The following is a 23,055-nucleotide window of genomic DNA, read 5'->3' as shown; positions in this document are numbered from 1 at the left end:
TACTTGTCGCTATGTAATTGTAGAACATATGAGAATTTAATTTTCCGAATTATCCCTTTTTCCTGCAGAGTTTTTCGAAAATTTGCAATTGTCATGTTTGGTTGGAATATTTTTGGTTGAAATATGTGTAATATTTTTAAGGGACTCCCTCTACATTCCAAAAAAGGAAGGAGTGTCATACCATCATACCATCATACCAACATTACTCCCCCCTAAAACCTCCACAAATTTGGTTCAGTTTACTTGATTAGTTCATGAATTTTGCAGAAATTTGTCTTTCATTTGTATGGCAGCTCCCCCTTAGAGAGGGGGTGGAGTGTCTAACCACCATAGAAACATTTATTGTACCTTAAAACCTCCACATGCAAAACTTGGTTCCATTTGCTTCATTAATTCTCGAGTTATGCAGAAATTTGAGTTTCATTTGTATGGCAGATCCCCCTTAGAGAGGAGGTGGAGTGTCCAATCACCATAGAAACATTTATTGTACCTTAAAACCTCCACATGCCAAATTTGGTTTCATTTTCTTGATTATTTCTCCAGTAATGCAGAAATTTGTGTTTAGGGTGCAATGAATGTTTCTATGGTGGTTAGATACCCCTCCCCCCTCTCTTTGGGGTGGCTGCCATACAAATAAAACACAAATTTCTGCATTACTCGAGAATTAATCAAGTAAATGGGCGGGACGAAGTTTTAATTCTCGAGTAATGCAGAAATTTGTGTTTTATTTGTATGGCAGCCACCGGACAATAGAATAGGACCACAGATTAATCCAAAACAGAAAGTGACAAAACTTTGAGAAAAAAATTTCCATTTAAGTGCATCAAACCATTTACAAATTGTAAATTCCATTCTTCGAAGAAATTAAAATCATCCGTAGTTAAACCAATTGTGGGCGATGGACCCGGAAAAGGAGAAACTATGGAGAAATGTGCTGTGGTCGGATGAGACCAAAGTGAACCTCACCGGCTCGGACGGAAAGAGTTGGGTCCATCGCCCACTCGGCTGTGCGTATATGCCCCAGTATACAAATAAAACATTCAAACATGGAGGAGGTAACATCATGGTGTGGGGGTGCTTTTCTTGGTACGGGGTGGGTCCCTTGTACTGGATCGACCGGATTATGGACCAGCATCTCTACGCCCAGATACTTCGGGAAGTAATGCTGCCACACGCCGAGTGGGAGATGCCCCTAAAGTGGCAGTTCCAGCAGGACAACGACCCCAAACATACCGCTAAAACGGTTAAAAAGTGGTTCCAGGATAATAAGGTAGACGTTATGGAGTGGCCAGCACAGTCCCCTGATCTCAATCCCATAGGGAACCTATGGGAAATAGTTAAACGTAAGGTGTACACCGAAAAATCAAAAAACAAGCAGCAGCTGTGGGAGGGAATCCAGGCGGTGTGGTACGCTATCCCGCTGAGAACGTGCCAAAAGCTGGTGGAGTCGATGCCGAACCGGGTGCGAGAAGTGGTGCGTAATAAGGGTTATACCACCAAGTACTAACCCTGCAAATCGATCACGGTATGAATTTCCTTTTTTTTAAATTTTTTTTACCATGAATTCTAAAGCGGTCCTATATTATGTCGCGTTATTTTAGTCAGTAAGTATGCTTAAAACGCATTTTTAAATAAAGGACAATTGGTTTAACTACGGATGATTTTAATTTCTTCGAAGAATGGAATTTACAATTTGTAAATGGTTTGATGCACTTAAATGAAAATTTTTCTCTCAAAGTTTTGTCACTTTCTGTTTTGGATTGAGTCGTGGTCCTATTCTATTGTCCGACACTGTAGATAGATTGGAAGAAATTTGACACTGACTGATTATCACTAAAAACATGTAACAAACAGTCAACAAAACAAGCTCTGTACTGTTCATACTGAAATTTAGAACTCTGTTCTTTATATCAATTAGTACTACTCTGCCCATGTTTGTATAGGAGACGTAAACAACAAAATGAACAAAATCGACTTTTTCGCTGTTTCGCATTCTACACAATGTAATACGTTTGCTCAACATGCAAACAAACATTTTTTTTTTCGAAAACATTTGTGCAATTTTTAGAAAACGTTTCCGAAAAATCACTATTTGTCCGCATAGCAGACGTAGTTCCCCATAGCTTTCATACATCGTTCGAAAATCAACAATTGTCTGTATTATGTGCTATAAGCTAAATCTACATTTGAATCACATTTTTTGTAGAGTCCAAACATGTCGGTCACGATAGTATCTTATGACTTAGTGTTCCCTAATAGATGAATATAAGAAACAATTGAAACCCTGCTCATATAATTACTATTTTCTGTACACGATAAACAAAGAGAACGAATGTGTTTTTTAATATTATAATTACCTAAATTTCTGCATTTGCATCTTCAAGCAGATAATGAAACAATCAGATCAGTAGTAAAATTAAAATAATATTGGTTCTTAGCATTATAACTCCTCGGATTCAACATTGAATTATTCCACATACTCAGAATTTACTCATACCGTTGGAGTAAGTCACTCCACCATATTTATGCGATTAATCCAGATATCGGTAAATCATGTTGCTGAAATTATCAACATTGCAGATTGCCTTTACAAATTCAATTAATTGAAAAAACACGAACCTGCTGTTCTTTTTTCTTTTTTTCTTTTTTTTACCCTCCTCTCACCACCATCTCTAAGGAACTCATGCTCCAGCTTCCTTCATTCTTCAGGAAAAAAAATACTATCATAGACTCGCAACAAATCAAGAGCACCTTTTCCAGACATTTCACTAATTTTCTTCCAAACCTTTTTGGTTTTATCCGATAACAACTGAAACTACCGACGGAGACGTTTTGACAATTATCGGAGTTGTAAATACTAACGCTACAAACAGAGCAACCTGGTGATTACGTCTAGCTAAGCGGACAAATGGTCATTGAAACGATTGATTGTCTGCATAAATAGACGCAAGCGTTTTCCAAATGGAGAAATATGTTATAATCCGCAAAATCACGTAGGCCCTCTTTTTGTCGATAATATCCTTTAACTGTACAGATCATTTCATCAGAAATTTGCATGGTTATGCTTGTAGACCAAAACACAACAAAAATGCGTTTTCCCAACACTAATGGTGTTGTCGATTACGTCCCCTATGCAATCATGAGCAGTACTATTATTTTAGAACATTTCCACTGATTTATTGGGATGCTTTGCCGTTTCGTGTAAATTACTTTTATATTGAGCGTAAATCTACGAGGCAGAATGGGCATACATGCTTGGAGCAGTATGATCAGGTATTTTTTCAACATAACCTGTAAATACAGTTGTCAAAATTTGTAAAAATAGTTGAAAATAGCTAGAGGAGGAATCATGGTACGGAATTATACCAGAACATCCGACTAAAATTTTGATAAAGGTACCAATAAAGGTGTACTCCCTTGGCCGAGTGGTTAGCGTCATAACTAACATGCCGGGTGTTCGGGTTCGATTCCCGTTCTGGTCGGGGGAATTTTTCGTCAAAGAAATTTCCTCCGACTTGCACTGTGATCACGCGTATTCTAGAGCTTGCCACTCAGAATGCATTGAAGGCGTATTATTTGGCATAGAAATCTCAACTAAGTACTAATAAAAATGACGCAAGTAATACTACGTTGAGACGGCGAAGTTCCTCTAGGAACGTTAGTGCCATTGAAGAAGAAGAAGAAGACCAATAAAGGTATAAAGGTAAACTGCATTCTCGAGGTCTGCCACGTCCGGCCAAGTTTCGTGGAACGTATCTACGCCGTAAAACGAGGTATGGGCGTATATAACTTGTTTTAGGAGAATCGTTGGAATTTTTCTCATAGAGATATCATCTACATTACGTTTCTTGCATGAGTTTGCCAGTGCACACATTTGAGACAAATTATGCACAACTACACAGTGGAATTAATAGGAGTACCGGTAAGGTTCTTCGTTTTTTTTTTCAAAAATTAATGCTTTATTCTGCAAGAATGGTTACAAATTTAATATTCAAAGTATTGCCCATCGCTAGTTACAACTTTTTCCCATCTTTCTGGCAATTCATGCTCGGAATCTAGTGCACTGAAGTCGCCTTTTACGCTGATTTCGGAATTTACGCGGTGTTTTTTATGCGAACTCGATCTGTTTGAGTAGAGTTTGCATGTCGTACCGACCGTCGTCAGCAAGTTTGTTGGGTCCAAGAACACGGTAGAAATGCTTTCGCGCTGATGCGATGGCAGCCTCCCACCGACCGCCGATGTTAGAAGCCTTAGGAGGGTTGAAGAACCAGCGTATTCCGTTCTTCACGCATTCCCGTTCGACTGCCCGCTGATGATGCTTGTTGCGGAACAGGCGATGTAGCTCGTAGCACCCACAAAATTTCTCCCGTTGTCGCTGTGGATTTCGGCGCAAAATCCTCGTTGCGAGACGAACCTGCACAATGCCTGGATGAATTTCGCTATGCTTAAATCAGGAACGAGCTCCAGGTGTACTGCATTCGTGCAGAAGCAAATGGAAACAGCCACGTGGAGCTGCTTTTCGACTGACTGGCTTGAGCAAAATTGGTCCCCAGTAGTCTACGCCTGTGACGGAAAACGGGCGGAACGCAGTAACCCGTGATGCAGGAAGATCGGACATGAATTGCTTCACCTGCTTTGGGTGAGCTTTACCGCAAATAGTACAGTTGTGTACCACTCTTTTCGCAGCGAGAGACGAATGAACTCTCAGAGTTTAAAGTCTCTCTAATTCAATACCTTCCTTCCTTCTTTTCGCAAGCTTTTTGGTCCCTGCGATCCAGAAACAGAGACGAATAATGGTCAGCAACAGTTGTGGAGCTGCGTGTAGATGTCTTTGGTGATAGTGTCGAAAGAACAGTAGGGAAAAGCGATGTGACGATGGAAGAAGGATTTGATGTTTTACTTCGAAAGGCTGTTGCGGTCTTTCCAATCTGCCCCCAATGTGCATCAGACCGTTTGATGCTAGGAATAGATGAAACCAACGTAGAGGTGACTTGGCGGACACGGGTTTTCTCTGCTGAAGCTGATTCCAGTCGCTGTTATTGAACAAATGAGATCAGCGTTTTTTCTTCCTTCATTAGTGCTAAGACTATGGAAATTCCGACGTGTGAGTTTTCTGGAGAGACAATTGTTATGGAACTGCTGACAATAGGCGACTACATGCATCATACGATCGTAGCAGGAAAATTTCTCGACGAATTGATTCAAGAATGTGGGCTCGATAATGGGAGCAGATACGACTGGAGTTTTCTGGTTTCTCGTAGAACTTCAATGGGTTTTAACTCGTCACGATGCTGGATTGGCCAACAGCTGAGATGCTGTTTCAGTCAAAAGGGTCCGCTCCACCAAAGTTCATTCTGGGATAGAAGTTCTGCTGTCGTCCCACGCGAGATTTTGTTGTCCTGCTACATGGTTCCAACGACATCCATCCGTGGCGAGTTGGATTTTAGAAACACGGTTCACCACGAAAGTTGTCTATGTTGATGGAGTTGAATCCAGCCAGCTGAGTACCACCGTTGAATCGACCCAGAAGAATGTTTCGGCTGACAGTTGATGAGATGTCATCATCTTTCCGTATAATTGTGACGCAATCAGTGCGCCGCAGAGTTCAAGTCGTGGTATGCTTTGCTTCTTCAATGGTGCTACTTTCGACTTGGCTGTGAGAAGCACTACGTTGATGGTTTCGTCGGAGTTCGTCGAGCGGAGATAGGCGCAACTGCAATAGGCGCAACTGCCATAGGCGCGTTCCGAGGCGTCGGAAAATATATGAAGTTGTACCGTCATTGGATTACGACTTAAAACGTAACGAGGAATACGAAGCTCGTTCAGTAGCGGGAGTTGCGAGAGATACGATGTCCAGTGTTCGATCATCGATGGCGGGAGCTCTTGTTCCCAACCTAGAACCTTGTCAGTGCTGTCCTTGAGCGTCCATAACGCCTGCATGAATTATTTGGCGGTGGTAACGATCGGCCCCACTAGACCGAGGGGGTCGAACAGGCGAGCAATCTGAGAGAGCTATGCGTTTGGTCAGTCTTTCCTCGGAAACGATTGGTAGATCGATCTTGTAGCGCAGGCAGGTCGTCCGTCGATGGTTCCCAATGTAAGCCTAGGGTTTTGATGCATGAATCGTCATCAAAGTCTACGAATGCCTGGAGAGCCCGGTTGTCCAATGAAACTTGAAACAATGAAACACCGATGGCTCATTCGATGCCCATTTGCGGAGTTGAAATCCTCCTTTGTTGAGGAGGGACTCAAGCTGTTGTCGAAGTGCAATGGATTCTTGTACGGAATTTGAAATTTCGTTCATACACGTTCCATACTCTACGTAGGATCAAACAAGGATGACTCCAGGAAAGATAAAGAAGCGTTATTCCCATCAGCAGCTTGTCCTGGCCATGGAAAGGACAAGATATTTAAAAACGCTGAACAGTAACATGTCAAGGAATCCCGGAAAGTCCTCTCCGTGCACAACTGAAATTGAATGGTAACGTGAAACACCTTGGAAAGCACTCAGTTTTGTGGGAGGAAGAGAAGAAAGCATTGCCCAGTTGGTAACCGCGACATCCAGGACCGGGCTTCCGATTGACACGAAACGATTGAAGACGTCCGTAGTATATTTTTTGGCCATTGGTGTACCTGGATACAAGTGACTGAAGGGTTTCCTAATGATGGGTTTAGACTAGTGATATATTCGTGTGAAGAAATATGATGGGATTTATAGAAATCGCATCAACCGTTTACACTAGCGCGAACTTATATAATGAATACATTCATATTTTTGGTGAATTTATTCACCTGAAGTAGAACTGCATCCAACTTCAGTGATTTTTCACCAGTGAGAAATTCACCGGCGTTTACATATGCCTGAATTGATTCTATTCATCCTATACATTTATACCTCGAAGAAGTGTGTCATATATATTCTCACCCGTTTACATCTATTTTCGGGTGAATAAATCCATCTATAGCTATAGATCTCCCTAATGTAAACCCGCCGTAAGACACCATCTCGACACCAAGCGAAGAATTCCAAGAGCGCTTTCTAAGCAGCGAACTTGCATTACAGAGATTAATCCAGGAGTGGTTCCAATAGGTAAATTATTAAGTCCGACAAGCAGATGTTAGCAACTTCTTCGAAGAATCTACTCAAGTGGTTCAGCATGGTCGAATCCTCCATAAGACTCGTTCCAACAAAATGAAAAATACGGCCAAGGATCATAAATCAAACACATAATGCAAATATTGGTTATGTTATTTCACAATGTTTGCCAATAAATGCGAAAATTAATCATCTTAACAGTCAAATTTATGCGCAGAGTTAAGAATAATATAATTTATGTCCGTAAAACTGGGCACATATAACAGTTTTTTTTAAACTATTTTTTTTGAATAGTTTTTTTGACCATCTTTGTGTTGTTATAGAATAACTACGTCCACGCAACCATCATCAGCGATGGAGATCGATCCACGGTGGAACGATTCATCCATGCAACTGCTCTGCTCTGCAAGAAACATCGGGCTGCTGTTCTATTAATAACCCAACAATGATCAATATTAACTGTCTCCGCTGTTCGTCTGCTGAACGATGGAAGAACAGAAATAATACCCTTACGCCTAAATGGCTACTACTGTGTAATTTACCATAATGTAATGTAACAGAAAACCTGACGCCTAAAAGGCTACTACTACTGTGTAATTTACAATTTATAGAAACATAAACATATGTACATGTACACGATTAAAACCCGGCTCTGTTACAGCTAAAATCCGAATGAGCCTAATCTTCTATATATATAAAAATGGAGTGATGTCTGTCTGTCTGTTTGATTCTTATAGACTCGGAAACTACTGAACCGATCGACATGAAAATTGGTATGTAGGGGTTTTTGGGGCCGGGGAAGGTTTTCGTGATATTTTGAGACCCCTCCCCCCTCTCTAAGGGGGGGGCTGCCATACAAATGAAACACAAATTTCTGCATTACTCGGAAATTAACCAAGCAAACGAAACCAAAGTTGGCATGTGAAAGTTTTAGGGTGCAATAAATGTTTCTATGATGGTTAGACAGTCCTTCCCCTACTCAAAGGGGGGGCTGCCATACAAATGAAACACAAATTTCTGCATTACTCGAGAATTAATCAAGCAAATGAAACCAAATTTGGCATGTGGAGGTTTTAGGATGCAATAAATGTTTCTATGGTGATAAGATACTCCTTCCCCCTCTCTTAGAGGGGGCTGCCATACAAATGAAACACAATTTTTTGCATTACTCGGAAATTAACCAAGCAAACGAAACCAAAGTTGGCATGTGAAAGTTTTAGGGTGCAATAAATGTTTCTATGATGGTTAGACAGTCCTTCCCCTACTCAAAGGGGGGGCTGCCATACAAATGAAACACAAATTTCTGCATTACTCGAGAATTAATCAAGCAAATGAAACCAAATTTGGCATGTGGAGGTTTTAGGATGCAATAAATGTTTCTATGGTGATAAGATACTCCTTCCCCCTCTCTTAGAGGGGGCTGCCATACAAATGAAACACAATTTTTTGCATTACTCGGAAATTAATCAATCAAACGAAACCAAAGTTGGCATGTGGAGGTTTTAGGATGCAATAAATGTTTCTATGGTGTTAAGATACTCCTTCCCCCTCTCTTAGAGAGGGCTGCCGTACAAATGAAACACAAATTTTTGCATTACCCGAGAATTAATCAAGCAAATTAAACCAAATTAGGCATATGGAAACTTTAGGGTGCAATGAATGTTTCTATGGTGGTTAGATACCCCTCCCCCTCTCTTAGGGGTGACTGCCATACAAATAAAACACAAATTTCTGCATTACTCGAGAATTAATCAAGTAAATGGGCGGGATGAAGTTTGCCGGGTTAGCTAGTAAATAAATAAATGGGATAAACAAAATGTTTTGTGATATGGTGCATATATTTGATTTAAACTTTGAAAAGTCTTAAGTACGCAGAATATGATACAATTGCGGTACTACCGTGGTTCACTAACTTGCCTGATTTAGATTCCATATAAAATCTTTGGGAAATTGTGAACCACCGAATAAGAATGGGTGCTTCATATCATAACACAACTGAATTGTGTCAAGCGCTCTCTGAAGCTTGGGGGAAGGAAATTACGAAGCAATAGACAATTTTTTTTTCATCCTTTTTGTTTATTTTAGGCTCATTAGCATTTTAGCTGTAACAGAGCCGAATTTTAATCGTGTACATGTCACATATTTATCATATCTATAATTAGCACATTACACAGTTGCCATTTTTCGGCGTTAGAGTATTCTCTTCTATACCATTGCAAATGGTACAAATTTACACAGTAGCCATTTAGGCGTAAGAGTTTTCTATCTGTTCTTCCATTATCCAGTTAGACCGGACAGCGGAGACAGTTGATTGATCATTGTTGAGTTATTTATAGAACAGCAGCCCGATGTTTCTTGCAGAGCAGAGCAGTTGTATGGATGAATCGATCTTATTTCGACCGTGGATCGATCTCCATCGCTGATGATTGTTGCGTGGACGTAGTTATTCTGTAACAACACAAAGATGGTCAATGGGGGCCCTGAGTTTTGAACTCACGATCGATCGCTTACTAAGCGAACGCGCAACCAATGTGGCTACGGAGACCCCCTTAATAGACAATTTGATTGAATACATACCCGAAGATGCGTCGCTGTTTTTGAAAAAAGGTTACACAACAAAATATTCACATATTTATCATAAATCTTCCAAAAATAAATTTCTTATATTTTTACGTGTACATAAAATTTGAATAGAAATTATAACCACGATCGTTCTGAACAGATCCAAATTTTAGTTTTATATTATTCAAACCCGCAAACCTTGAATGCAGTTTATCTCGTGATTTTGAAGTACATTTTCATATCTCTCAGTCCAGCTATTTGGAGGCGAACGAACTGAAAAGTTTAAAGCCTCTATAATTCAATACTTCTGCTCCTCAGTCCAGTTGCTTAACTTTCGTCCTACGAATAAATAGTACATTCGGGTAAACGCTTCATTTGCGCAAATGTCGCATTCGGTTCATTTTAATACCCGGGTAAACGTTACATTTGCGGAAATTTGAGTAAATACCATAAACGTAAACTTATCCATACCTTTAAATCCTTCAGCTCCTTGAACGCATGAATCTTCAACTCACCACCGCTACCGTTTCCCATCAGATCGTTAAAGCACACCGCATCGGTCAGATGACCCGCCAGCTTGTGCGAATGTAAAGCATGTTGCTGTTGCTGCTGCTGTTGCATTTGATGTGATTGTACGAATGAATGTTGCTGCGCTTGCTGCTGCTGGTTGTGATGCTGATGGTGCTGCTGATGATGGGGCTGGGGCGACGAATGGTGAGAATGTACGGTTTGCTGTTGCTGATGGTGTGACGAAATCAAACCAGCAGCGGCAGCTGATATCGAATGATGCACTGGTGGCAACTGCCCTGCCGCCGATACCGTCATATGCTGCGGAGTGGATGTTGCTTGGGGATGATGTTGTTTTTGTTGCTGTTGTTGTTGTTGTTGTTGTTGTTGTTGTTGTTGTTGTTGTTGGTGGTGGAGCAACTGTGCCGCCTCCACTTGATGCTGATGTAGCAATTGATGTGATGCCGTCGCAGTGGATTGGTTGCTTGCGCTTAAAGTGCTATTATAGTCCGAAAGTTTTCGGTCCACTTGGAATAAATCCAGCTCAAGCGTGTTGTTGTTTGGTTCATTTTTACTACTGGGCGTCTGCGATGAGGCGGGATGCTGCTGTTGCGATTGCTGGTAGAATGATGACGATGTGGATGAACAATTGGACGAAGATTGATCACCCAGCGCAGTGACATCGTTGTACAACTGCTGCTGCATACTCAATAGCCATTCGGTGTCTAACAGGTTGCCGGCGAATGGAAAATCTCCTCGCTGTTTCCCGGACTGATTGCTCATCCGCGAGATAGGACCGTATTTATTGTTTGCAGCATTCGCGAAATCGTTCTCGGAAATTGCAATGTCATCGTCGGCTAGTAGAGAATCGGAGCGAACAAACATATCCTTGGTGGCGACCCCAGCAAAGTGTGCCAGCTCTGACCCACAGGTCAAGTTCAGCATTTTAAACAGTTCTAGGGTTTCGTTTCGGCTGAATGGCATGCTGCTGCCGTGGAAACCATTCATCATACCGTTACTCCCCGAGTACATACCTCCATTGCTAGCCGAAATTGGTACTGTGGTTGTTGGGAGTGGAGTCTGCAGGTGGTTTCTGCTACCGTTCTCAAACGCTGAAGATTGTTGCGCAGTCGGAAGAACTTGCGAAGGTTGGGAGTTAGCGGTAGGCATATGAAGTCGAGCGTTACTGTTGTTGTTGAAATGTTTCTCACGGTATTCACGGGGCTTGTGGTGCGCCGAAGCATTCCCTTGGTAGTATTTACTGTTTCCGTGACCAGGATGATGTTGTGGTTGCTGTTGCTGGGATGGCAGTGGAGGCATAGGATGTTGGGAATGCGATGTCATTGGTGGCGGCGGCGGCGGATGGCCTTTGTTGCCCATCATGGGGGATGGATAAGACGGATTGTTTCCTGGTTTGGGCGTATGCTGTTGATTTATCATGTTAACCGAAGGAACTATTGGATGCTGTGAAGCTGGTGCACCACCAGATCCAGCGTTGCTTGCATTAGGAACAGATGGTGGTGGTTGATTTTCCCACGGATTAAACTGGCGACGTTGATCCAGCTTATCCGCAAACTCTGAGAAACTCTGATTGCCCAGATAAGGTGGTGGTTGATTTATCATGTGCGGATGTACTTGCTCTAATGGTTGTGGCTGAGCAGCAGGATATGGATGATGATTGCCACCATGTAACATGTTCATGGGCGGTCCGTTTCCAGCATTATGCTGCATTGGTGGAGGTGGGGGATGTCCAATGTAATTTCCATTGGGTGGTCGTAGGAAATTACCACGTACCCCTCCAGAAGAATGAACAGGTGGTGGTGGTGGTGGCAATGGTGGAGGTTGCGGTCGAGTTCCGTAGGATAAGTTCCCATTGCCACCGGTTGGGAAATTCGGGTTGAAACTGAAGTTTCGTCCGTTGGCACCGTGTTGAAGTGGCGTTGTCGGGGGTAGCACATTTGGGTAGGATGGGTGTGGTGGGATCGGCGCTAGGTGACTGTTGTGACTATTGTTACTGTTGCTACTTCCACTAGCGTGACTGTGACTACTCATCGGTGATTTATCTAGATAGCGAACCGGTGGCGTTGGCTTGGGATACCGCATTGGCGAAGCTTCCTCGCCAGATGAGTGGTATCCATGCGATCTCGATGACATTCCGATATCTCTTACGTACTCGTGATCTTTCCCATTCGGTGTACGTATATTGGTTTTCCGCTGTTTCGTGCGATACTTCTCTAGTTCCTCCTCCGAATGTGCAAATGTACAGTTTGGTCCACGTGGACACGTTCCTCGGAGATTCAGATCGCGACACAAACTAATTTTATATTTACTATTATGAGCTAGATGTCCCGGTTCCTGCAATTTTCGATTGCCATGGTGCTGTACAAATTCTACCAGGCCTATAACGACCCGTCTAACTGCCTCGAGGGCGGTCGAGCATTCCCGCCACGTTGGCACATGGTTCTCGGCATTGGAATCGATTCCAGCGAGATGCTTGAGGTGTACTCGTAATCCGGACAAATTGGCTGGATCACCTGTTCGTTGAAGTGCTATTATCAACTCTTGCACCGATTGCACAAATGATTGCGGCGTTTGCAATTTGTCTATTATGCTTTGCATGTGTGATTTATGTGCCGTATCGCCGTACAATAGCGAAGACCACTGATCCGGAGCTATCCGGAGACCAGCTTCAGTTGCAATTTGTACTATTTGTGCATCGTGCTCACGTCTCAGGGCCTCATAAGTACGGAATTCTTCCTTCAGCTGCATCAACGACGAGTCTCCCTCTCGTTTCGATACTTTGAAACAACTCGCCCGGTATAACAGCTGAACAACGTGCCCAATGCTGGTCTTCGACGCTTGCGGAAAGTGAGGCTCGAGTCTCTGCACCACAAACATAACAAGAACCTTCCTGGATAGTGCCGATCCATCCTCCAGTGCTAACAAAACCAACTTCAACACTTCCTCCTGCATGGCTGGTCCCAGGAATTGGCAACCGCGTGCTCTCACTGCTGCCCACAGATTGGTACTCAGCTGTTGGGGGTTCTGATGCTGTAGGATCAGCTCGGTGACCGTTCGTTCGCCTAGCGAGCGAGCGGCACGCAACGATCGCGCACGTCCTTCATCCTCAATCAACTGACAATTGACCAGGGTGACTAGTTTGCGCTGCATCGGACGCGACAGAAGTCCACCGGCGTTTCCGTTCGGGTATGGCTTCAGGTACAGAGCCAACTCCTCGATGCAACCTCTGGCGATTTTGTAACACTGCAGATCGTCCGGGCTCAGATTTTGCACACTCGGAGAGCCCAGATCAGGATCGACCGCATTGCCACCGAGCGTACCGCTCCCTGCACTGGAAGATCCCGATGTCGAGATGTTGGTGCCGCTGTCACTTCCAGGGCTGATACCAGCGGTACTGCTGGTACTGACCAGCTGCAGTAAAGCATTGTTGACCGGCAGATTATCTAGGTCGGTCGTTATAATGGTCTGTAATGAGAAGAACAAATTCATTAGAATTACTAGAATTGATCAACTAGAATTGTTACATGTGACCAGCAGCGTGACCCTTTGGGGCGCCAAAATCCAAGAATTTTCAATATCAATTTTTCCCCCGTATTATATTTCAAATGGCAAGTGGTATTAGCGTTGAAAAGGTCAATTTGTTCCGTCTTTTTTGTGCCACCGTGTGTTTAGCAAGCTTAGAAATGAATAGATTTTAAAATCCTTTGCCTTCTGGAACTTTGGGAAAGAATCCTAAATAGTGTGAATGAATCGTTATAATCAAAAGGGATCGTTATAAGGGGCTGTCCGTGGACAACTTTAGGGGGGGTAGGGGTTACGAAAATGTTCACGCTTGTCCACGGTGAGGGGGGAAGGGGGTTTCGATACTGTCCACGTGGACACGTTAAGTATTTTTTAAAGTAAAACATTCAAGTTAGTAGTCAAAATTGAATGAGATATGTTTTGTATTTACACGATTTTTTGAACTTCACGCCCGCCCTGAGTACTCAGTATTCATCAATAAAAATACTGAGCTGCCTGAGAGTGCTGGTCGGTCAAACATCCATATTTTTTCATCTGATTGAACCTCTTTCCTGAAATGTATATTCTGAAGGTAACGCACATGAACTAGGATCCAATTTATTCCAATCGGTAATAGAGGGCCATTAAATCCGCCAGGATGAAGACACCCAATAACAAAAAGAATGTTGGATTTTTGTAGTACAGTGGAACCTCGATTATCCACGAGCGGATGATCCGTGGTGCGGTTTATCCGCGGAAGTGAGTTCCATATTAATTCTATGGACTTTCCCGGAATTGTTCAGTGAGTTATAGGCTTTTGCTATTTTGTTTTGGTTATGGCTTTTACCCCTGGTCCCCTGGACCCCTGGTGTGTACGACTTTACAGATGCATAGTTTAATGATGCCTGTATTCATAAAACTTAGTTATCATGCCGAAATATTTTTTTTTTGTGTTCGAATCTCATTTTTAGTAATTGATTACGTTATCCGCGATTTTCGTAATCCGCGGAGGCCTTTCCGCACTATTCCGCGGATAATGGGGGTTCTACTGTATTACAAATCACGACTTAGGTGCGGGTTGAATTCAGCTTTTGCTCTTAATGACAAAACTGTTTGGTTTTTTTTCGAGAACTCCCAAGGATTTCTGAACATTGAAACGAACAACAATTTCTTCCATGACTGTACGGGCCGTATCTCTGGAGATCTATTTCTTGCAATGATGTTGTTCTTCATTGATGTCTGGTAATTTTTGTAATGCGATTCTTTTGAGTTGTCTGGAAAGTTCATGCTGCTACTGTTGATTAATTAAAAGACAAGATTAATCTTTCATGCACATGAATTAGTAGATTCGCTACAGATGTCGAAAATCACCGAAATCACAGAAACGAAACATCACGAAAAACATGCATGCAACATGCAAACATGCAACACTGCGTGGACTACATCATAACCCATATTACGGAACCCGATTGGATTTGACATATCGCAATCCGAACCAATAAACTTTTGCATTCCGCATTTCAAGGTTGCAACATTTGTACAATCCGATAGGATCTGACTCGATCAGATTAAGGGGGATAGAGACCGAATTTCGGACGTTTCTTCGAGCTCCGAAAAAGTAAAACAAAGAATATTTTCACCATCCATTATATCACTATTTGTTTATCTATCTTTCAACAATAAAACGAAAATTGAACGAAAAAATATATATCCATAATTAGAAGCTGATCAAGTGAGGGGGTTCAAAAAAAAGTTGTGCCATGGCGTACAAGATTCCAGCACTTCTGGTTCTCTGAAACAAACAAATCGAACAGATTCTGAATCAGTAAAGATGCCACTATCGCATGAACCTCGGACAAGTCAAAAACGTGTTTTTTGATAAAATGGCGGAAATTTGAAGAAAAAAAATGCTGTTTAAAAAAAAAGTTTCTTATAAAAATAGTGAAGTTACAAATTTATGATTTTTCATAGGTTCATGCGATAGAAAGATACATACAGATTGTATTCATATAAACATAGATCGGATAAGTAGAACTTGAGATATCGTGTAAGCCAGTTTGAAAAAAATATGTTTCGAGAAAAACGCGTTTGAAGTTAATTGTTATGGCCGTACTAGATAAGATATCGCATCACTAAAATGGCTATAACTTGGTAAATAATGAGATTTTCGAAAAGTCTCTTCTATGGTATATTCTTAAATGTCTAAATTAGAGAAATATGAAGAAAAGAAATTGATTTTAAATTTCTAGATTAGAATACCCCCTTAAAGAACGCAACATTGTGCTAATTTCAAATCCGACCGGATTCCGGAATAAGGGTTTATTTTACCGAAAAACACTTGAAGGGACTTATCTCAATCTGCGATTCGTTTCATAAACGCGACACAAATACATATTTGTAACGAATTGGAAAGGGCAAATCATTTACAAGAATGTTGAGTTAAAAAAATCTTAGTGAATGGAACCCCGAAGCAGGTTTTCGCTTGAAGAATGTTATGGCTGGGTCTGGTAGGACTGGAAGAAAATCTGTATCATGATCATCTACCAAGCAACTAGTTTCGATGAATTCCAACAAGTACTGCTAGCAGCTGAACGTTTGAAAATCAACGATCCAGAACGCTTCTAGGGCACTTCTAAAACTCCACCCGCCTTACACACCAGATATTGCATCTTCAGATTATTAACTGTTAAGATTCTTGTAGGAACTTCAACTTACTGCATAGCATAAGTTCTGAGAGGATGGAATTCTCAAGTTGCATGAAGGATGCTGAAATATTCAGGAAAAAACGATGCATCTAAGATCGAAAAGATGTATGTTTACAAAAATATGCTTTTGGTTTTTTCCTTAGAATCGGCACGAATTTTTCAGGACAATATTTTGCATGATTTAACAATTAAGGGTCGTAGGTCAACGGAATCATCGATCACGATGAGATTGCAGATGTTTTGTTTTTACTAGGTTCATTATAGCCATCAGGCACTACTGAACCTGTAAAAGCGAAAGTCATTGTTGTTTAGACGAGACAGTTCTGTTTTCAAAGTGCTTGATTTCATTGTCTTTTTTTTTTGAAAACTCAAACAGAATTCAATTGGGCTTCAATAAAAATCCTCGAGAATCGATATTCAATCGATATTTTAAAATGGATATGGAGATAACGTAAATGGAATTCGGAAAAAAAATAATGAGCTCCCGGGCAATGTCGAAGATTTCAAGACAAATCGTTACCATTGGTAAGGCTATAATTTTTATCAATAAACATATGGAATAGAAAATAGAAACAAACCTGAAATGAAATTTAAGCGAAAAAAAATTGAATTTCTTGATTTTTTCCTTAAAACCGGAGGAATGTCTACGTGGACAACAGGGGGAGGGGTATAAGAAATGTCCACGCTTGTCCACGGAGGGGGAGGGGGGTGTTTAAAATCATGCTTTTTCTGTCCACGTGGTATGTGGACAGCCCTTAACCAAAAGGACGTAGCAAGTTAACTCGTTAACACGTTCGTCGCCCATCGTGACGTTCCTGAGTTCCTTGCAAGCCCAATTTTCGGATAAATTATTAAATGTAGATCAAACTTAGTTTGTAGACAACTTGAACATGATCTAGCAATACTTTTCAAATTTGATTCTGATTTTATTATTTTTCTAAATATCCTATAGTTACATTTAGGTGCCTTTTCCATCAAATTTCTTTGAAAAATCATATTTAATTTGAACGAGAAAAGTGTCACCCATAACTGGGTGACGGGGCGAAGACCGTGTTAAAACCTTGCGTTCATCATTCGAGGAGATGAAGAAGGAAGCATCTAATCATGCCATTCAGTACGCAAAAGGAAGGTGTTTACAACAGGGTATCCCTGACAATTTTAAAGTTACTCGCATAGTCATAGGGCATTCCTTAGGAACAGATTAAACAGACTTTTCACAGTCCATCTCACTCCCACTGGCAACTATCCGTTTTACCCCACCGGTACAATATTTTTTAATAATTTAAATTTTGTCTCGTAGAGAAATGTACAATTTTTGTGTTCGTAAACAAAGCTAAGTCAAAGTTGTCGAAACGAACAAAAATCACTCGTTTCTAAATGCGCAATGTCACCCCTGGTGTCATTTCTAAAAAAAAATTTTGACCGAAAATCGACTTTCTGGGACTTAGCCTGAATGCCCATCAAATTAAAACTTTGAGTACTTTGACACATCCCTAAATTATGTTCGATTGAGCTGAAATTTTGCACAGGTAATTTTTTTGGGCCAATAAACAAAGTGTACATGATCGGTTGTTTAAATTCGATGATGAATTTTTTTCCATACATCCATTGCCACCCTAATGAGAATGGATCTATTGAAGCAGGCAGCGTTAAATTTCGGACGGAAGTATTCTTCAAACGTTGATACAAAGGAACTTGTATCAGAGGGTGAAGTGTTCAAGATACAGATGAAGGACCTATTCCCTGACCTGAACTCTTCGACGCCTTTAGGCATCTTGAACATTATTCTCAGATATTGTCTCGAACAGCCGTATGGCACCCGCCATGTTTTGGTGCCAACATCTCAAACGTCAAAAGTATTTGTTTTCTTCAAAACAGCGATCCGCGTTGGCGCCATTGAGCTTCGTTTACTAGTTTAGGGGAGCGTCAAAGAATAGCTGATTTTCAGTCGGAATGAACATTTTCAAAATAAAAATTATGAATGAAAATTAGCTTTTCCATATCAAATTAGTATTCTATTTAAATTAAAAACATTTTTGTTTGCAGTTGGGGAAAAAGTCTCATACGAAAATTGTTTATGAAGACAACTTTATATTATAATGAAAAAATTCAGTAACAATGTTGGAATTGTATAGCCATATGGTTGAATGAAAGTCAGAAATATGTGTCTCAAATAATTAAATAACATGATGTGAAAATTTTCATTTAAATTTAGAAATTCAAAAACCGGCTTCGTGTCTTCTAATCTGATAGAGATTACACTAACGAGTTTGGGACCCAAATTATGGCCCTAATTTGAAGTCGCCATCAGACGTTGACACTATTTTTCTGTCATCGCGAATTACCAATTTACCACCATCTGACATATCGTGAAGTCGATGATGGACTTTTACAGAAGAGGGATAGTGAGATAGGCGGTGACGGTAGGTAGAGTGAGATAGCGATAATCGTGCCATACACCTGGTCTCGAAGCAGTTTATCCTAAAATCGAGACGAATTTTTCTGACGCTTCCAGTTACAGTAGCATCTTGCGAACGTAGTTTAAGCAATATTAATCTGATTAAAAATTATCTGCGTTCTAAAATGAACCATGACCAGCTCAATCGTTTGGCAATTCTTTGGATCGAGATAGAATCGCAAACCTTGAATGATCCCAATTGATTATAATTTTGCTTTAGCTAAAGAACGCAAGATATTTGACTAGAGAATAAGACGGTGTAGACTCAAAACCTGAAAAAAATTCGATATTCGACTCGTTGAATAAACTAGCTCAACATTTTTATCAATGCAATCCTCCAAAAATTAAGCATAGTATGATGAACTTGTTACATAGCACAACCGTTTCCTCACAAATGTTTTCATAAAAACATTCGGCGTTATTGGTAAAGCACTCTCAACGTTGGGGTTTCCACACGAGAGACAGAAAACCATTTCTGGATAAATGTTCCGTAAACCTATCCTTTCTAAAAGTGCTCCAGTCGTTAATTTCTGATTTTTCGGATCATAACGGGCAAACTTGTTGCTAGCAATATCATAATGGGCAAACTTGTTGCTTTTGTTGCTAGCAATATTGTTTCAATGTTAAGTCTTCTAAACGGCGTAGGGATCAATTTAATCGGTACCAGAGAATCGAATTAAAAAAAACCGAATAACTTTTTTTCTAATTGGTATAAATATTTCACATTACTATTCAAACATCAAAGGCATTTTATATTGATTCTCAGCATGAAGAAAGCCCTGAAAAATTGCATTTTGTGTATTTCTTGTACCGCCATGAAAACATTTCTCCTTAATGTACGACTACTAATTTGACAATCGTAAAGGGGTGCTAAGTTACTTTTTTCAGCTGGTTTTTGTTGATATTAAATTCAATGTTCACTGAAAAAAAATTACAAAAAAAACTACGATCAAAATGACCGGAAATATCGTAGAGAAAAGATCGATTTTCGCGATTTTTGGAAGTACACAAGTACACAAGAAGAAGTTTGTTCGAATATATATAATTCCCCGATTTTCAAAATTTTTCAAGGTAGTAGTCCCGAATAAGCGAAGCTGGTAATGCTATTTCTTCTTAATACAAATAAATAAATATCACAATCTTAAAACTAGTGAAAAAATCGAAAAAAGTGGTAATGTTTGGGGCGCCATTTTCATAGTTTGCCGGAGGCGCTGTCTACTCTCACTACGCCGCTGCATATGACAAATTATACTTATACAAATATGGAGTAGGGGAAATCAGGTTAAAACCGACACTGTGGGTCAAACCGGAAAACTCCTAAGTCATCTTAGACCATTGTTCAATGTATTTTGTGAGACGGTAGGTGATTTTGTTGCTTATCGATGCTCGAAAATGTTGTTTTGCAATCTCGAGTCTGTTCGGGGTAACACCGACACCTTCGGTCAGAATAAAACCAACACCAGGGTTTGTGTACCATTGACAGGAAAATGTGTCCTTACTTTTTGTAGATGCCGCATGTTATATTTGGAAGAGAAAACGACAGAGCTGGATTGATAAACAGTAAAAACCAACGATGAATCGGGCATGCAATCCATTAAGCCTGGCAGAGCTTCAACGCTCATCAGCACATCTCCCGTGGATGCTCATCCAAGCTGGGACATAAACATAAGTGCTGGCTGGGATTTCTAGACCGGAATTCGAACATTCGTTCTGCGCACCTAAGACTACATCAGCGGAGAGAGCTGTGGGGTTCAATTGCAGTATAATTTGTTTGCTTTTTTACTGTTCAAAATCTGAGCAATCCAATTACATACAATTTGCAACTATCTCCCCTCTCCCCTCTTGAAGCGTCTCAATAGTATATAGACAGCCTCTTGATACTTAGAAATTATTGTAACAAGTTTACATTCGTTTCACTAAAGGTGTCAGTTTCACCCGACAGGGTGTCGATCTCAATTTTTGTTTTCAATCAAAATTCGAGTTCTCCTCAAAAAATTATCATCAGATACTGTAGAATGGTTCATTAATAGTTGAAGAGGAGTTCTGTAACCATTTTAAGTCGAAGGAACACAGGAGGTCCTGGAAATATGTGGAATTCCGTAGGGTGTCGGTTTTGCCCTGATTTCCCCTACAACAACTCTAGCATAAAAATATGAGTTAACTTAATGCATAAGTGCACATTCTCGTAGTGGCAGAAAATCAAGCAACCCGTTATCTATACATCATTGAAAGAGCCTTTCCTGATTGAATGTTTCCGAAACAGAATAGAGGGGATGGACTCCATCATTACTTTTGCATCGTGTCCAACCACGTTGATGTCACCGCTGTCCTCCGTGGAGCACTAGCAATGACAGTGAAAAATCAGTCGAGGCAGATTCGAAAAAGAACCGGTGAAATGCTTCATGCTATGTTGCTCTATTGCTGTAGGCTCTCGCTATGATGCCCCGCACGACGACACGGCTGGTGATGACTCACAGGATTATTTTGCTCTGTCTGACGCAACCCTAGCGCGTTGTACCAATCTCATTCGCGCTGTGTTGTGGTGCTCTTCGAGTGACATGGTAGGGGAATTGAGATATTCTTCGTTCCTTGAATTGCATATTGAAGAAGTAAACTCGAATGTCGAGTCATATTGTGGTAAAGATTTGGGAAATTAAAGTTTCGCACGAGTTATTTTTTTGGGATTTTTATACTTCAATCCCTCTTCTCATTCAGTATGCAGAGAAAGGGTACGGGGCACAGTCTCAGGTCATCAAAGAATAACGAAGTTGTGTTCGACGTGAAGTAAACCGTCGTAAAGCTGCGAGTTGAGTTGTGCATAAAATGAAAATAGGGCTTCAATATTGGATTACGTTCACCACGCGTCGTGGAAGGATTCCTCTTTTGTCAAGTGGGAAGAATTCCATGTATTCACGGTGGCATGCTGTGTTCTGCATGAAACGTTTGAATTATATTATTTTTCTGCAGTATTTCAAAGAAAAACTATTTTTTTATCATTCAACATGAATGTCTCTTATTTTTATCCACTAAACAAGCCTTTATGTGTTTTGCGATTTGTTAAAGATCTGATTCAGAGCTGCTTAAAAAGTTTGAGTATTACACTCTAAGTTCTAAGCTCTTGATGCGGGCCAAACACGAGCACAGTGAGTCGTTTCTATACTCTGCTGAGTGTGTGTATCTTACTTACGATCCTAGCAGTCCTGCGCTGTCACACGCATAAAGCATGTATCCATTTCGCATCGATAGACGACGAGTGAGGTTCGATGTTGTACGTTCTGGCACAGTCTAATCGCCACGAGTGTGGTTCGACGTTATACGTGAAGGGGTTAATATAGCAACACATCGAATTAGATTCAATGTTTCATGTATTTATTCTAGGTTGGGTGATTTTTATAAAAAGATCCTTCTTGACAGATCGATTTTCTAACCGACGAAGGGTTCGATTCACTGATAAAATCGGTACCAGAGAATCGATCTTTACTGAATTGACCTTTCAAAAATCGAATTCCTTTTTTTTCCATTTAGCAGACTTATCTCACTTCTTAACTAGGCGAACCTAGCCAGAATTTTCACCTGCCCCCGGGCTTCTGAATGCCAAAGGGGGACTAGGCTCTGCGGAATGCACGTATCTGCATGCTCGTGCTGTTTTAGTCCTGACCGAGGAATTGTCGGACAATCGCGCAGGTGCTAAGGATGACCGACTTTTGGATGCCGGCCAATTCCTTCTCGATGTTCAACACCTTTAGCGCTTCCAGAAGTGTCTTCGGGATAATTCCAGTTCCAGAGAGAACGACTGGAACAATTCTTGGGACCTCCCTTAGCCCCCACAGTTCCTTGAGCTCCACGGCCAATGGTCGGTACTTGCAGATTTTGCGACCGTGGGTCTCCTCCAGATTCTGGTTCAGTGGAATAGCGACATCGATGATGGTGACTTTGCGGTCGCTCTTGTCGTAAACCATTATATCTGGGCGGTTGTGGTGGATCGAGAGGTCGGTCAGAACAGTGCGATCCCAGTACAGCTTGAAACGGTCATTTTCCAGGACAGGTGCAGGCAGGTACCGGTAGTTTGGTACGTTGTCTTCCAGTAGAGCACATTGGAGCGCCAGTTGTCGATGAACAATACGGGCCACGTTGTTGTGGCGCTCGGTGTAGGCTGCGTTGGCCAAAACGGGACAGCCTCCCATAATGTGCTCTATGTTTTCACC

General features: G+C 41.1%; 1 protein-coding gene across 4 annotated transcripts in view; it reads right to left on the bottom strand.

Moving 5' to 3' along the window:
• LOC129771250 (roquin-1) overlaps window positions 1–23,055 on the bottom strand; it is a 76,924-nt gene that overhangs the window by 7,610 nt on the left and 46,259 nt on the right. For all 4 annotated transcript variants that reach the window (XM_055774707.1, XM_055774709.1, XM_055774708.1 and 1 more), the window contains one exon: window positions 10,130–13,651. In XM_055774707.1, the coding sequence (XP_055630682.1) occupies window positions 10,130–13,651 (3,522 nt within the window). The remainder of the gene's footprint in view (window positions 1–10,129; window positions 13,652–23,055) is intronic.

Source organism: Toxorhynchites rutilus, chromosome 2 (genome assembly GCF_029784135.1).
Source record: "Toxorhynchites rutilus septentrionalis strain SRP chromosome 2, ASM2978413v1, whole genome shotgun sequence".
Classification (NCBI taxonomy): Eukaryota; Metazoa; Arthropoda; class Insecta; order Diptera; family Culicidae; genus Toxorhynchites; species Toxorhynchites rutilus.
This window is presented reverse-complemented; position numbering and strand designations above follow the sequence as displayed.